The 15,905-nt window shown below is 39.9% G+C and overlaps 2 protein-coding genes across 3 annotated transcripts; one reads left to right on the top strand and one right to left on the bottom strand.

The window, feature by feature from the left end:
* Positions 1 to 573: 573 nt before the first annotated feature.
* Positions 574 to 4,797, bottom strand: LOC121953346 (serine protease HTRA2, mitochondrial-like). The gene is made up of 8 exons (XM_042500380.2): positions 4,111 to 4,797; positions 3,241 to 3,445; positions 2,320 to 2,514; positions 1,887 to 1,919; positions 1,586 to 1,694; positions 1,425 to 1,494; positions 1,216 to 1,311; positions 574 to 1,082 (listed from the first exon to the last, which is right to left on the bottom strand). Exons 1-8 carry the CDS (start codon positions 4,557 to 4,559, stop codon positions 917 to 919), a joined length of 1,323 nt encoding a protein of 440 aa, XP_042356314.2. The 5' UTR covers positions 4,560 to 4,797; the 3' UTR covers positions 574 to 916.
* Positions 4,798 to 5,274: 477 nt separating this feature from the next.
* On the top strand, positions 5,275 to 15,849 carry mis18bp1 (MIS18 binding protein 1). 2 transcript variants are annotated; one of them, XM_042500082.2, is made up of 16 exons: positions 5,275 to 6,229; positions 7,164 to 7,304; positions 8,263 to 8,564; positions 9,309 to 9,382; positions 9,576 to 9,697; positions 9,857 to 9,947; positions 10,112 to 10,233; positions 11,714 to 11,874; positions 11,979 to 12,045; positions 12,620 to 13,331; positions 13,435 to 13,607; positions 14,317 to 14,450; positions 14,554 to 14,693; positions 14,786 to 14,873; positions 14,979 to 15,033; positions 15,270 to 15,849. In XM_042500082.2, exons 1-16 carry the CDS (start codon positions 5,392 to 5,394, stop codon positions 15,365 to 15,367), a joined length of 3,318 nt encoding a protein of 1,105 aa, XP_042356016.2. In that variant the 5' UTR covers positions 5,275 to 5,391; the 3' UTR covers positions 15,368 to 15,849. The 2 variants fall into 2 exon arrangements, with proteins under 2 accessions (XP_042356016.2, XP_042356014.2); XM_042500080.2 differs by having other exon boundaries at positions 14,311 to 14,450.
* Positions 15,850 to 15,905: the final 56 nt, after the last annotated feature.

Genomic DNA, 15,905 nt, shown 5'->3' with positions numbered 1-15,905 from the left:
CTCTTCCAAGATCATGTAGATCTGTTTGCACAGTGACGAGAGCAAGTCCGTCGATGTCTTTGTTTTAGAATTTGTACGTTTTTTTGCATCCATATTTGAAGCATCATTTGTCATGGCAACACGCATCCGGACAGCCATGGATGTAAACTGTGACTTCACCTTAACTGGTTTGTGGAGGCATACAACTGTGAGCTGATAATTGTAGACTTATGTTTGGAGTCTGGTGCTCCACCCTCATTACACTTTCATGTGGCCATTTTTGACTTCATTCTCAACTTTTTCTGCGTGCACACGGCCCTGCAGTCTCATGCCCTTTTTATGTGGATTTACAATGTGTTTAGCTGCACTAGTTAGGATTGTCTAGCACACGCTGTCAATTTATGAGGACAAGGTGATTCATCATTGTAACATGGGTGTAAACAACTCTGAAGAACACTTTTCTTAGGCCCTTTCTCATGAACAAATTGAAGAAATAACTGCGGGAGATATCGGTGAATGAGGTTGTTGTACTTTAAGCTTTAGAAACACAATGACATATGACCGATTTTGCTGCTTTAAGAAGAAAAAGAGGCATTTTCTAGAGGTAGAAAACATGTTTATTGTTCTCAAAGAAAGCTGAGAATAAATACTTGACTGTTAATCCATATAAGTCTTTAGGTGCTTGCAGGTTCATGATGATTTAGACAGTTTGAATTAAAGAAATGACATTGAAATCATTGTGTAGTTAACAGCCGTCAGCCATGTTGACAAAGACAACCTCTGAGAATTATTCTTGCTTAAATTTCCTATCAACAAAATATTTAACAAAAGTCTTCAAATACTGGAACTCAGGACATTTAGACGTTTAAATAAGGACTCATGATGAGGCCGTCTGTCCCTCAGGTTAACGTGAAGAAACTAAACCGCGCGGTTAGTGTCACTCTGTGAACTCTGGAGTCATTTGCAGTCGAAGCAACTCGTTTCCTCGCTGCACCACCATGGTGATTTTGTCGCTGTTGCGGACGGCCTGGTAGATCTCGTCTGACGTGTTCACCTTTACTCCATTTATCTCCACCACGATGTCTCCTGGTAGCATGCCGGCTCTGGAAAAAAAACATCATACAAGCTCATTACTGGCTTACATTATGAAGAAGAAAAACGAACCACCTCCAACACTGTGAAACTTCAAGAGCAAGACGATCCTCCACCGCACAGCTACACTCATGACGTGCTCACCTATTGGCCGGGGAGCCCATGATCACCCTGTGGATCAAGATGCCGTGTGTCACGTCTGGGAAGGATGGATCTCTCAACTTCAACTCTGCGATGATGCTGAAGAAAAGGGGCAAAACAGAAATGGATTTAGACAAAGTGGTGCGATAACTCTGCTGTAAATACACTTCACCCAGTTTTACTGCAGGGAGTTGTGATAGTGAGGACTTTACCTTGGCGTCAGAGTCAGCATCATCACACCAATGTATCGCCGCTTTGTCTCTGACTCACCGAACCAAGAATCTTGAAGGAGAAATAAACGATGTGTAAAAAAAAAAAAATCTTTCATAAGGAAGACAGAGAGAAGATGCCATATGTAGCTTTTGATTCTCACTCTTTTTGTTTGCTGCTTGATCAAGAAATAGTCTCAGGCGATCGGACGGAATAGCAAAAGAGATCCCTGCAGTGACCTTCATGGTGTTTATACCGATGACTTCACCATCCTAAGTAGAGGAAAGATACACATTCACAAAGGGTTTTATGTTAACACTCTTGTTATTTGGCTGCCAAAGTCCAGTACTGTCAATCTGAAACAATAATAAAAGCATCCCACGCCACAGCCACAGCCACAGCCACAGCAGGTTTGGTGGCATTTGAATGTGATGATTAACATTTAAACTTGACCTGTGACTCACCAAGTTAATCAGGGGACCTCCAGAATTTCCAAACTGAAAAACAAAATATGTGAGGTTAATAATATGAGACATTTCTGAGTCACAGTCAAACCTCTCCACTGGCTTATTTTTTCCCCGATCCATTTAAAGCTCTTATTTCCTGACATTTATGTGGCCTGCTAACGTGCCATCAAAGCAACTAGTGTCCTCTTTACCCTGTTATCGTGATTTTGTGTACAAATATACACCAGCTGCTGAGGGGTGTGTGCTTTGTCTGTAACTATGTTTGGGTTAAATGTTAAGTAGCATCCATATGAATGCCAGGAGCCAAAGTTCCCAGAAGAATGTAGCATTGTACTGAGATAATCAATGTTATTGAGTTCACCTGTCAGTGGTTTTAACGTTGTGGCTGATTGACGTTTATCCTTTAACAGAATTACTGCAGAATACTCACATCTATGGCGGCATCAGTCTGGATGTAGTCCATGTTGGACTTGGACAGGCCCAGCTCCTTACCGCCTCTCTGCACTGAGCTGACGATTCCTGACGTGATTGTATTACGTAGAGCGAACGGGCTTCCCATGGCAACCACGAACTCTCCTTGTCGAACATCAGACGACCGGCCGAGGGGGAGCGTGGGTAAAGGATTCTTCATGTTGGAGGAGAGCAATGGAGAAATTTAACAGTTTAGTTTTAGTTTAGTACATCCTCACTTCTCAAAGTTCTCGTAGAAGTTTAAGAATAGAACTTAGAGAAATAGCCTTTAATGCTTCTGTCACAGTTCTGCTTTTTGACGGGGCAACTGAAGACCATTCATCTGGCTACAGTGGTATTTCAGTAGACTGTATGAATCACAGGCTAGAGATGTTTAATTGAGACCACTAAATAACTGATGACAAAGAAATTCAGTGGTCTGATTAAAGTGATGATGTTAACCATGACACTACTTTATACACTGTATATTGTATATTTAAGGGGACTCTTGTTCTGTCTCCTCAAGAGTGCATGTTTGCTAGATGACAAACACCCAAGATGCATGACTGCACAATATGGTGAAATTCATATTAAACAGTCACTAAAATGTATTTAAATGCCATAAAAATGTTGCTAATTTTGATTGAAATTTGAATATTTTGTTATGAACCATCTGGCTTTATTGGTGTCATTCCCCTGGTTTTTATGTTTCTAAAGAAACCATTTGTGTTATTTCCTTAAATTGTTACTTTCATTGTGGTTTTCTGATTCTGTCTGCTACAGTGGTGATGCTGACAGGTCGTCTCCATGGCAAAGTGATGGAAGCATAACATGGATCCACTGAGGTAAAAAAATGAACATTCAGTTCCTCAAGCAGAGATTATTATACGCAGTTACTCACCTTCGTAGTGATTTTGATGGTAGCGATGTCGGCCGCCTGATCAACATCTTGCACAGTGGCGTTGTACGTGTCTCCGTTGTTGAGCTTCACACGGACACCTCTTTTGTTGGCCACAACGTGAGCATTGGTGACAATGAGACCGTCACTGCTGATGATGAAACCAGAGCCATTTGACATCGGCACTTCTCTTCCTAAAAATGGGTTTCTGTAAAACAGTAAAAGCAGTTGAGCTTAACCAGCCTGGAGGCAAAATATGTTTATTCATGAAGAGAGAGGCAGAGAGCAAAACATCATTTTAGCAGTTCATAAACGTGCTGCTTCAGCTTGTCCCAGTAACAGGACCCAGTTTAAGGCTCTTTATGCAATTTGATACTTTACTTTTTTACATTTCACCAGAATTCTATTCATATGATTTCATGTGGTGAAAAAATGAAAATGAATTAAATTCATAGAGCAGTGGTTCTCAAAAAGGATCCGATGACTCCCTTTGGACCTCGAGAGATTTCCAGGGTGTCCCCAGAAAAATTGGGGAATAGCTTATTGTCACTTTCTTATTCACTTCTTGTTAATTTTTGGGTAATTCTTTTTTTGCTCATTGACAGTGTTCCCATGTTTTTTGAAGGAAATTAAGGCAAATTTCTCATGTTTCAAAGGGTTAAATACATTTAATATCATAAAATGACTGTAATTATCAGACACTTTTAAATCTTTACTGAATTTTCTAACAGGTGACTTTTCTGGCAAAAGAAAATGTATTATGACTCAAGTATGCAGATTTTAGGTACCTCATCCACTGGGTGATACTGTAGTTTAGGATTTGTTGTAAATTAACTGACATTTCAACTACTCTGTCACCTTTTCATGACTCACCTGACCACGATTTCGATGTAAACGACAGCTGGAGTGGACTTTTCCACCACATCTGCAATAAAGTTGTATCTGTAACGGGGGCTGTCCGGTTTAAAGGGAGAGGCACACTGGGCTGTTGGCAGGATGAGTTCACGAAACCTCCCGGATATCGAGAAACCTCCGTCCTCCTGGTCTTTGTTTTTCTGAGTGTCCAGCAGCACCGCACCGCAGAGACCCAGACCCACAGAGACTGACCTGAGCAGAGAGGAGCTGCTGCTGTCCCCTCCTCTCTGTCTGTCCCACACCGGGGGTCCTTTATCCAGGCTCTCAGCTCCCCTGTGCTTACATATCACTACAGAGGACACCCTGCTGACTGTCCTCTCTGCCACAGAGTGAAGTCCACGGCTCTGACACCAAGTATGTGTCCTCAGCGCCGAGACAAAACACTTACGAAGAGGAGTTGCTGCCATGTTGCATCACTTCACTCACACCGGTCCGGAGTTTATTCACACCGAAACAACACTTTAAATCCAAATATATTTACAGAAACAACGGTCCGTTTTGTATTAGACGTAATAGTCAAACTGTTCATATAGATAAGAACGATATGGTATTAACAGGTCCTGTGAATTTCAGCGTTATCTCCAGCTGACAGATCACTAGCGACAGTCAACAAACAACCTAACACCGGAAGTATAACTGTAATACGGGCATGCGCAGTACGCTTCTTCTAAGGGTTTTTGTCTCATTACTGTTCTCCAGAGGATGAAAACGAAACTGTTATAGAAAGAAAAGGCTAATAAATAAAAAATAATAATAATAATACGGTTATTTAAAAATAGAGTAACAGTAGAGGGCACCACATTTAGCATGTTTAACTGCTTGTGTGTTCTTTTCTCGTGTGTAATCATCTTTTGTTGGTCTGCTTATCTTATTTTATTTTGGTTTTAGTTCATTTATTTTTTTAACTCTCAATTTTTAAATGGTTATTTTTAAATGTTAATTTGGTAATACTTATGTAAAGGCTTGACAGAGGTGTCTTTGAATTTATTTATTATTTATTGTCATTTTTATAAGGTAAGATATTTTATTCAATTATTTTTATCAAACGTTTGGACAAACTGAAATCGAAACAAAATCAAGTTTTAATGTGAAAGAAATATACCACGTGCGGAAGTGACGTATATGTTTTGGTAGTTACCGGAAAGGCGGGCAGCGATGGCAAATTTGAAATTTGCGGGCTAGCCGCTAGCCGCTAGCAAACTCCTCGGATTAATAATAAGTTTCTTTTTCACCGAAACCATGGCGTCGTATCATCATTTATTACAACACACAAAATCGCGGTTTGAGTCTCCTGCTAAAGTGTTTGCTAAGCTAAAGTCCAAAGTGCGGAGAGAAGAGATGTGCGCTAAAGACGGGACTTTCACGGCCCAGGACCCGCTGTGTAACGTTACAGAGAAACATGGAGCAGGTTTTGGGTCGCCCAGGAAGCGGGCAGAGAGCACCTGGGTGACCGAGGAGCTCAAGGAGAATCAGAGGACTACTTATTATCGACATGAAGCTCAGGCGTTGACTCTTTCACCCATAAAGAGTCCTCAGAAAAGCTTCGCTTATTCAAACATTAGCAGAAATGCGGAGGAAATGCCTCCTGTGACAGAGAGAGGACACGGAAGTTCACCGAGAAAAAGAGCTTTTGTGGAGTCGGTAGCTTTGTCCTCTCTGGTGGACAGAAAGCAGATCCACACAGAGACACCTCAGATCAGAGACACGAGGGGCTTCAGGGTGACCAGCGGGACTCCAGTAAAGATACATCCAGTGGAAAATGAATATGTGGACAGTGTTTTTGAGGAGGGGTGTGCTCCTCTTGACAAACTGATGTCTCCGGTTTATATGTGCTCCCCCATGAGGAAGAGGCTGAGGAGGAGTAAATGGGAGTCGCAGGAGTTTAACAGAGTCAGCAGCAGCACAAAGGAGGTCAGCAGTGGACCCACAAGTCAGCCACAAGAGAGGAAAACCTCCAGTGCTCTCAGTGAGGACATCCACACTCAGGTGGAGGACATGGGTAATTTCAGAGGACCAGAGATGGACAAGTTCACTCATGAACCAGCGCTCCCATCACCGAGAGCCATCAGAAAGAAACGTGAGATATTATTGATGCTTTAATCCAGATTAACTCTGGATCGACATCCTGAACCCTGAGCAAATTGGTGCAATTAAAAAAAAAAGAGCTAATGAGCAACGTGCTAAGAAATTGCACAAACTGCAAGAAATTAGTAGATTTAGGGAAAAAAAGTCCCGGGAAACAAGAAAAAATCAAGGGAAAAGCCATCTTTATCATTATAATAACACACTTTATTCATCATATATTTTACATAATTATTATACATTTTAAGCACATTTTCTTGTTTGTTTAGTTTTACTTTCTTTTTATGTCTTTATTTTTTTCCAAAAGAACATTGAAATACAGTGACACACTGCAGAACATACAACAGCTGGTCACCTTAGTATCTATACAAGCAACTGCACTGATAGATATACAAGACAGTTCATATGGTAAATATTTGTTTTGCGTTATTATTAATGTTCTTTTTTAAACATTTTTTAAACTAATTTTCAGGTCATGTTCATGTTTTTGGTCTGTTTTTTTTTTTTTTTTTTTTACTAATGGATGATTTCTTCTTTTGCCACAAATTGCAAGAAACTAGTAGAAAATTGTGTTAAAAATAGGGAAAATGTCTATGGAAAAAAGAAAAAAGCCAGGAAAAAGCTGTAGTTATAATAATCATAACTGCATATTTCAAATTATGTTACAGGCTTATACATTTTAAGCACCTTTCAGGTCATTTCCTTGTTTGCTTTGTTTTGCTAACATATTTTTTTTAAACACATTTTCTTGTATTTATTTATTTTTTACTGATATCTTACTAATTTCAGGATGATTTTTTCGTTGCTTATTGCCTTCTTCTAATTTTTTTCAGAGAAATCAAGCCAGTTTGTTCATGTCTCAAAGGGTTTTACTCTTTTCCTTGTGTTAGGTAAGAAGTCAGCTGATGAGTTTTTGCTGTTTTGAACAGATTGCTTTGTTCGTTTGGAAACTCTTCCTCCGATGTCTCCAGCCAAGATGTTTGCGTACTTGAAGGAGAGGGAAAGTAAAAAGGAGCAGCAGGAAGTTCATAAAGTCAGCAGCAGCACGAGGGATCTCTTTGACGCAGGTGGTGAGTGTATTAGGAAGTTAAAATACTTAAATCCAGCAAAGCAAAAAGTTATAGCTCACTAGTTCTCAACTTGGGGGTCCTGACTCCCAGTAGGAGTCACCAAAGTTTCACGGGGGGTCATGAGGCGACTTTAATTTCTGGGGTATAAAAAAAACCCTTAAAAAACCCCAAAACACTACACCATATCTCAAAACAAAATTATATATTTTTTTGTAATAATCTTTTAATTGGTTTATATGAACATAAAAAAAACAACATCCACCAAATAAATGCGAAGATCTTTCAAGCATGGAAAAAATAAAATAAGTAGATTGAAACAAAAATAGAATTAACAAAAAAGTGAAATGTGTTATGTATGTATCTGATACTTTTTATTTACACAAAATAATGTCTCACAGTTGAAACATGCACTATCCATTTTGTCTAGTTCTTAATAGAAATTGTTATTTTTTAAGATAAGATTATTATTCAAGATATACATTAAAAAAAAAATCATATTAGACAAGTAGACAGTTAAAACAACCCACGAGCTAACAATAATGGCAATGTTTCAGCGAGAAGAAAACACTGAATTTGTCTTAAAAGAAGCCTTTAAAGTATGTATGATAATTTAAAAAAGCATGACACACAGAATCATATAAAAAGTTTCCAAAACTGTTAGGACAACTCATCTCCAAGCTAATACTCACAGGAAATAATCTGCTCAGAAATCATCCAAACTGCTCATTTATTGCTGTTCCTGCAGTCATTGCGTTCTGTACTGTTATTGTTGTGCATTATAATGTGAAATATCTATAAAATCAGTCACTCAGTCAGAGGCCTTTTACCCAATAAAAGAAGAGGGGTCCCCCAAGGAAAAAGGTTGGAAACCAATGTTCTAGCTGATGTCAGCAAAGGCTCTTTTGTGTTTTTCATTACGGTTTGCATGTTTTATAGTTTTGTTTATGTTTCCCCACAGATAACCTCCACCAGCGCAGAGACACGCCTCCCTCCACAGCTCACAGCGTGGGTGAGATGGAGGACGTTGATTGTAGAGGTGCTCCAGAAAGTGTGGTTCCTGTCAGCCGCTCCAGAGTCGAGCCAGCTGACAGCCAATCAGACACAGATCCCTCAGAAGATGTCCCGAGTCCTGCTGTGTCACCGCAGTGTGTTTTGTTCGAAGACCCACTTGTACTGAATACCCCACGGATCTCCATACCAAAGAAACAAGAGGCTGTGTTCAAGCCAAACAGGTGGCCCCAGCGCACGAAATTCCCAAGTGTGAGTAGAGGACACTTATTTAAAAACTAACACCTTTTAAAAGGAAGTCTTCGGTTTATTTTAGGGTAAATAAAAGAGTCTTATGCTGATCAGACAGGGAGGCTAAGGATCAGCAGTAACATATATTTTAGGCACCTAAAAAAACTCCCAGCCAAAACAATTTCAGTTAAAGTGTATGCTATATCATGTTTGTGTTATCGTGATACGTTGGTGAATTTTAACTAATGCTTGTAAAAACCAAAGTCACACAATAACATGAACAGTATAACTGATCAAGGCGGTGGTAGAGCAGCAGCTCTTGCGTTCAGGAATGTTATAAATCACAGTTTTTCTCTGTGGAGTCCGGCTTTGAAGAGAGCGACAAAACAGCTCCAGTTCTTTGTTGCAATTAACTGTCTGACATGAAGGTGAAGCTGTGAAAATACTCTGAATATAGCATACACTGACTTTCTTTAGGTGGCTCAAATACATTTTCATACATATCTTGTTGACCCCCTCCACAGCAGTAAATCACTTAGCTTCAGTGTCAGTACTCCTGTCTGCATGCTAACCGCCATCGATCGGCGGTAATACACCGACTGTGGAAAAGAACGTACCTCATACAACCCCCCTTCAGAAAATCTGAGCTATTCCTTTGAGGTTTTAATTTGGAGGCACATTTTTGATGAAAATGGGAAATGATGGGAAATTGAAATCAGTTATAGTTTGTCTTGTTTTTGACAATTTTGTTTTTGTCTTTGGCAGGAAAGCGTGATTTATCTCAAAAAATGGTTCCTGAGGAAAAATCACAAGGGCTTGTTTGTTGATGGAGTTCACCGGTAAGTTTTTCCTTGAAGCACCGTGATTTTACAAAAAAGGAAGAATATAACGCTGTCAGAGTTTATGGTAACTAATTTTCAGATTGTTTATTCAGATACTGTCAAAGGAGACGGACGTGTTTATGCTTTAGATTTTGGATCTGTGTGGTTTAGTGTGAACACTTTTTTTTGTTTACTTGTCTTTTTCGCCTAGGGACGACAACATACCATGGAACAGTAACATCATTGTGGACAGGGTTTCTAAGTCTGTGGTAAAGACGGTCTCCGGCAGGGTTTACATTTTGGTCGGAAAGATGAATAAGAATATTGAGTCCGGTAAGCCAGATTTTGTGTGGGCGGATACTTTCCACAGAGAAAATGATTCACTTTGGCAGAAAGAAGTTAAAAAAGACACAACAGAAAGAAAACTTATGCAAATGTCAATACTTTGTGGATTAACACTTCTCTTCATGTATCTTTCATTTTTGCTTGCAGAGTTTCCAAAGTGGCTTTTGAAGAAGTTTGCTAATGGGTTTCCTCCAGACTGGGAGGCACTTTATGAGAGGTTTCTGTCAGAGTCAAAAGAGTAAGAATATTTATTTCTGTTCATTTTGTGCTGTTACTGATAATTGCTGTTACAATAAAAGCATAATACTTAATACCATTTGATGTCCGAAAGAACTCAAAAACTATTAACAAATAGTGGTTAAAATGTGGTTATTTAAAGAGCTGAATTTTATTTTGTTGCAGCGACCCCAATAGAGAAACAGAGAGGAACACTCAGGGGAGAGTCGTCATATCAAGATCGAAATCTCAGGCGTCCTCCATCAACCATTCAGTGAAGCAACACAAGCAAAAGTCTTTGAGGGCACGTGAGTACGAAATTAATGCTTTAGTTAACAGCTCAGCAAGTAAATTCTTTGTTTGAGAACATGCAACGACATGTTCTTGCACTGAGGCCTGCTACTCCCATTAGTTATTTGGTTTAAAGAGCTGTAGAAAACACTACTTTTCCTCCAGTTCTTATTATTTTGTGCTTTCTGTTTTGCTTTTTTTTTTAACAGCAGCAGAAAGGTCTATTGTTTCATTATACAAATGTATCACATGGAGATTCATTCTGAATGTAACAATACTGAGTCTACAGCCTGTGCCAGCGGCTCTGTGGGGCTGCACCAAACGGCAACCCACAGGGCTGGAAAAATTAAGCCAGCGCTGAATTGCCAAAAACTGGTTCCTTGAATGGCCACTTGAGACTGGCTGCAAAACAGAGCAGATCCCCGTAGACCTCCATGTTAAAATGCCCAAGTTTACAGTAGAAATAAACATGTTCACATCCTGGTACAAAAAAGGTTTTAGGCTTTGGTCTGTATAGCTAATTTCAACATTTGTGACAACTACACGGGGGGGCGAACTTTTATATAACTCACCTGTTCCGATTTTATGAGAGTTTAAAGTTATGCTTAATGAAGGCTATGGCCACTTTTAATGACAGGCTGTCAGAGAGGGCTGCAACTAACACAAGTTGTTTGTTTAGGTCTTTAAAATGTCAGAAAATAGTGAAAAATGTTAATCTGTGATTTCCAAACCCTGAGATGACATCCTAAAGTTTTATTTTGTCCACAAGCAAAAGATTTTCAGTTTACTGTCATAGTGTAAGAAACCAGTAAATATTTACATTTAAGAAGCTGCAATTAGAGAAAATTTTCTTTAAATAAAAAAAAATACTCAAACAAATTGATTCATTTAATAGTTGACGACTTATTGATAAATCAATCAGTGGTTGCAGCGCTGCCGTCTGTGAGGCGTTGTCCCGGTCTCTCAGTCAGATTCACCCCTCACTCCTTCCCAGCTCCAACCTCTCACCCAAGTGTGGTCTGTTGCGCCTACATAAAACCAAAATGGCGATGACCAAATTGTCAAACTAGAGGCTTCAATACAAGAGTCCACAAACCAATTTTTCAGCATGCTAAGATGCTCACAGTGATACTGCTAACGTGCTGATGCCACGCAGGTATATGTTTGCCTTATTTCCCATCTTAACATATTTTGGGAGGATGATAATTAACACAAAATACAGCTGAAGTTAATGGGAATGTCAGTAGTTTTGCACTTTTACTAAAGTTTGGACAGTTGTGACTTGATGGTCCGAGTTATTGGGATTCATCTTCTGGGGACCTTAAATGGCTGCACCAGATTTAATGGCAGGCCATCCAGTGTTGAGATGTTTCAGTGTAGACCAAAGCGGTTGACTGACCTTCTGACTGACGGACATCGCCATCTTCAGAGCAGCTAGTATGGCTAAATACTCATCTTAGTCTTTTATCCTTACAGTTATTTTGTCGTCCTCTCCAGCTGATTCCTGTCCTCCTGAATCCATGACTTCTGCAAGAGTGTCTCGAAGTGGTCGTGTGATTAAGCCTCCTCTGGAGTATTGGAAAGGAGGGAGAGTCATTCTGGATGCACAGATGAATGTTACTATCCACGAATGTTACGATACCTCCATCTGCATCCCTGTAAGCACCTGAAGTTGAGCTCATGAGCCACATAATAATCCAGAATATTTTTTTATCTATAAACCACCGATTATTCTAATGTAAATTTCTATGTATCACATCAGGTCACTACGACAGTGTCTACGAGGGCGTCACAGAAACCTGTCCGTGTGTTCCTGCCCTGCAGTGAAGGTAAACATAACTTAGAGCTGGAGTTTCAGTGTTGTGCAGGGTTCCCACAGTCATGGAAAAGCTGGAAAAGTCACGGAATTCCACAGTCACATATTCCAGGCCTAGAAAAGTAATTGAATCAGTAAAAGTTATTGACAGTTTTGGAAAAGTCATGTAATTTTGTTTTGCATTATGCATATGTTATAGTAATCTTCCATGGATAACCTTACACATATTGTAACATAGAAGCAGTTTTAGTTTCAGTAGCTGCGGATGTAATGTTGATATAATATGTGTTGATGTGTGAAGTTTTGTTTACCATCATGGTAATCATTCGTAAAATCATCATTTCTTAAATTTTCTCTCTGCCCTCTGTCTCTCCCTTCCTATACACACGCTAACTGAAATTATGTTTGCATAGAGTTTGACTATGATATGTTTCAAAAATGCTGGGCACGTGGGGGGAGAAAAAACTATTATGGGTCCTTGAAAGTCATGGTGAAGTTTTGAAATTTTGTCTGTGAAAGTGTGCAGGAACTTTGATCGTGGGACATGTTACGAGCTGTATGCAGATAACTGTCGCCTTTGTTTTCAGGCCGTAAACAACGTGAATCGGCCAGTGACGAAGAGACGTCGGTACCGCTGAGGAAGGTCAAGGCTCCACTCCGCAAACACAACAGAGCCAAGGTTAAGCCTGACGAGAAGCCCTCTTACTCACAAGAACCTCCTGTGGAAACACATAGCAGCACTGACGAATGGTCTGGCAGGCACACAAGGTCCAGCCAAAGGCGTCCAGCTAAAGACAGAACAATGCATGTGGACACTGTCCCCCAAAGGCAAAGTAAACCTGAAAAGTCTTCAACATGGAGGTCAAAAAAACAGACACATGGCACCTCAAAGCCGTCAGTGAGAGGCAGAAAACACGCTGTCCGAGCATCTCCAGAATCTGTTAATGACAGAACATCCACATCATCGCCTGATGAGGTCGTTGGGAGAAAGAAGCAGCGGAAAGAAGTACACAGGGAGAGAGGCAGGGGAGCCCCTAAACCACGACCAAACTACGTGTTTCCATCAAGCGATTCGTCACAGTCATCTGAGGAGTTCAAGGAAGAATTAAAAAAAAAACCTAGAGTAACGCAAACAAAAGGCAAACAGAGCAAACGCAGCAAATCGTCTTCACCCTCCAAGCCGTCACCTAAGTTGACACAATCCAGTAAGAAACCCCAATCAAAGAAAGGCAACGCTCCGATTCCAGCAGAGCGAGATGACGACGAGTGGACGGAGGCAGAGCTCGTGAAGCTACAAGAGTAAGCCTAGTAAAGCTACAGATTGAGAAAGTAGCATTTTGTGGAATTACAGTTGTATTTTTCTGTATGTAACCTCACAGCTCACTGGTGTTTATGTCTCCAGGGCTGTGTCCTACTACCCCAAGCACATGACAGCTTACTGGGAAAAGGTGGCGAGGGTGGTCGGAACACGTTCTGCAGAAGAGTGTCACCACAAGCACACGACCCAGGGAACCTCCCAGACCCCCGCTAAAAAAGCCAAGAAACCCAAAAAGGTGGAAGCAACAAAAGATCCAGGTAGAGAACGTTTTTAGTTTGGGTTGTAAGCTCGCTGCTTTCTAAAAAGCGTCTTTCACACAGTTCCTTCAGGCAATGCTAGTGAGTTTCACTATTCACGCAAGCACTACATTTAGGAACGTTTCCTTCTTGCGTCTTTTCACGCCTGCCTTGGCAATGTTGGAATAGAAGGGACAAGGAACGGTCCAATCAGATTGAGGTAATGCAACATTTACGTATGTATGCCATGTGTGTGTTTATGTGTGCAAACACGCTCAACAGTGAAAGTGAGCATGAATGTCAAGCCCAGATTCAGTCGTTTGGCATTTTGCCTCACTATATATGTTTTCTTTGGACCTTCGTTTCTTGGGTGCATGCAACTTACAGTCTGGCACCTGATTTCCTGATTTTTTAAAGCCCAAACCTTATCTAAGCGCTGTGGCGGCACACACACAGAAAAAAGTCCCAAACACAGAAAAGAAGGAGCACATTAGAAAATACAGGCAGAGGGCAGAGTCTGCAGAAAAAGACACCGCCACACACCACTGGTGGGTCATAAGTGATGACTGAGGGGATTACTTCTGTATGAGTCCATACATAGTTGTTTTTTTTTTAAGAAAACCTTTCATAGTATATTTTTAGTAACTAGATTTATCTACATGTTTATGCAAAAGGGAGGGCGTGTTTAATGGCAGAGATTTCAAAAGCTATTATTTATGCCCAGTGACAGATGATCCGGTGATATCTGCCCGAGCGGGAACCTTCAAGAGAAAGCAGCAGGTGCGTCAGTTCCTGGACAACATGCCCAGAGACGATGTTGAGGACGTTTTCAGCTCTGCGTACATGCAGAATAAACGCTTTGAGGTTTGATTCTTTCCGTCTTTGCAAAAATTTTGCAATAATAATAATAATGACACCATACAAAACCAGTGCTAACTGTTTCCCTCCCACCTGTCCTGATGCATAGATGCCCTCCATGTGTCCGAGTGAGCACGACTTCAAACTCCCAGACATGGAGCCACTGACCCCCATGTCGACAGGTTTCCCTGAAGTGAAGACTCCTCAGTGTCTGCATATCACTCCTGGCATGATGGGTTCTCCAAGCAGGTGAATGACATTAACTTCTGTGTTCTAGCTTGTAAAAAGTGATCGCAGTATAATAAATAACTTGCCTCTTTTCTTTTTTTTTAATTGCAAAGGAACCATGATGACAAGTACGTCTATCAACTCCAGAAAAGGATGAAAAAAAATCAATTTAACGTCTGCAAACAGGCTCCTTCTTCAAAGGTGATAATTCACAAGGGCTCATTTCTGAGATTCTTGTTATATTAAACAGATCAATTATTGTTTTTTTATTGTAAAAATATAATTTCCCTTTGTTGTTTCTTTCAGAGCTTCTCACCCACACCATCAGTTAAACGAACAATGAGAAGATGTGGTAATGCAGGTAGGATTCCTGAGACGTGTGCAAAAAAAAAAAACCCTAATATAAATTTGATTTATATTGTTTGTATTGTGTTAACACAGGTAGAGCTGTTTAAGTTTTATTAAATTGCGAAATTGTCGGCTTTTTGTATACTGCTGTATGTACATGTAGCTCTGTTCACAGGGAGAATTTCAGAAATGAATTGAACACATTGCCTTTTTTTAACAAAACCCATTTCTGTCCCTTTTTACTTGAAGATGACACCTTTGTAGTCTGGGAGATGTTCCCGGGAAATGGTGGCCAGCTGTCTGATAGTGAAGAGGAAGAGGATTTTTACTTTTCAGATAAGGACTGATTGGAGCTGAAATGCCAAACCATTGTAAATGGAAAAAAAACAAACCCTTACATATTGTTTGAATGAATTAAAGAGTTAAAATCAATGGAACAAAGGCGAGATGTGACTTTTGCCCTGGTAAACTCATCAATTTAAACTATAAAACTGTTGCAATTTTGTTTCCGTCTTTCACCTGTAGGAGTTGAATGTTTTTATTTTTTTAAACATAAACTCAGATTTGAGCTCTTTAATGTGAAACAAACACTATAAATAGAGTAACTGTTTTTTAATTTTTCAAACACAACCTGCAATGCTAGGTATGTATGGTAAATTAAACACACCTTGTGGTGAGGCTGTGTGGAACTGGAATAGCTGAAAATTTCTTTGAAATTTAAATATGCTGTAAAAAACACATTGTGTTCCAGTATTTGCTTGTAAATATAGTTTAAGTTTTTAAAAAGTCAGTTGTAACTGTTCTTTTAATAAACATTCTTTAATTCTTAGTAATGATTTTTGTGTATATTATATATTTAGAGAGCAGAACAACTTTGTGTCATAA

This window comes from Plectropomus leopardus, chromosome 14 (assembly GCF_026936395.1).
Source record: "Plectropomus leopardus strain MGB_pleo_1.0 chromosome 14, ASM2693639v1, whole genome shotgun sequence".
NCBI lineage: Eukaryota > Metazoa > Chordata > Actinopteri > Perciformes > Serranidae > Plectropomus > Plectropomus leopardus.
This window is presented reverse-complemented; position numbering and strand designations above follow the sequence as displayed.

Excerpts from the sequence above, each read along its gene's own strand:
- mis18bp1 (XM_042500080.2), top strand. The coding sequence starts at position 5,392 with ATGGCGTCGTATCATCATTTATTACAACACACAAAATCGCGGTTTGAG. Across the intron at positions 7,305-8,262 it reads GGATCTCTTTGACGCAGGTG|ATAACCTCCACCAGCGCAGA; the intron begins GTGAGTGTATTA and ends GTTTCCCCACAG. Across the intron at positions 14,874-14,978 it reads AACAGGCTCCTTCTTCAAAG|AGCTTCTCACCCACACCATC; the intron begins GTGATAATTCAC and ends TGTTTCTTTCAG.
- LOC121953346 (XM_042500380.2), bottom strand. The coding sequence starts at position 4,559 with ATGGCAGCAACTCCTCTTCGTAAGTGTTTTGTCTCGGCGCTGAGGACA. Across the intron at positions 2,515-3,240 it reads CCATCAAAATCACTACGAAG|AATCCTTTACCCACGCTCCC; the intron begins GTGAGTAACTGC and ends TCCAACATGAAG. Across the intron at positions 1,083-1,215 it reads ATGGGCTCCCCGGCCAATAG|AGCCGGCATGCTACCAGGAG; the intron begins GTGAGCACGTCA and ends TTTTTTTTCCAG.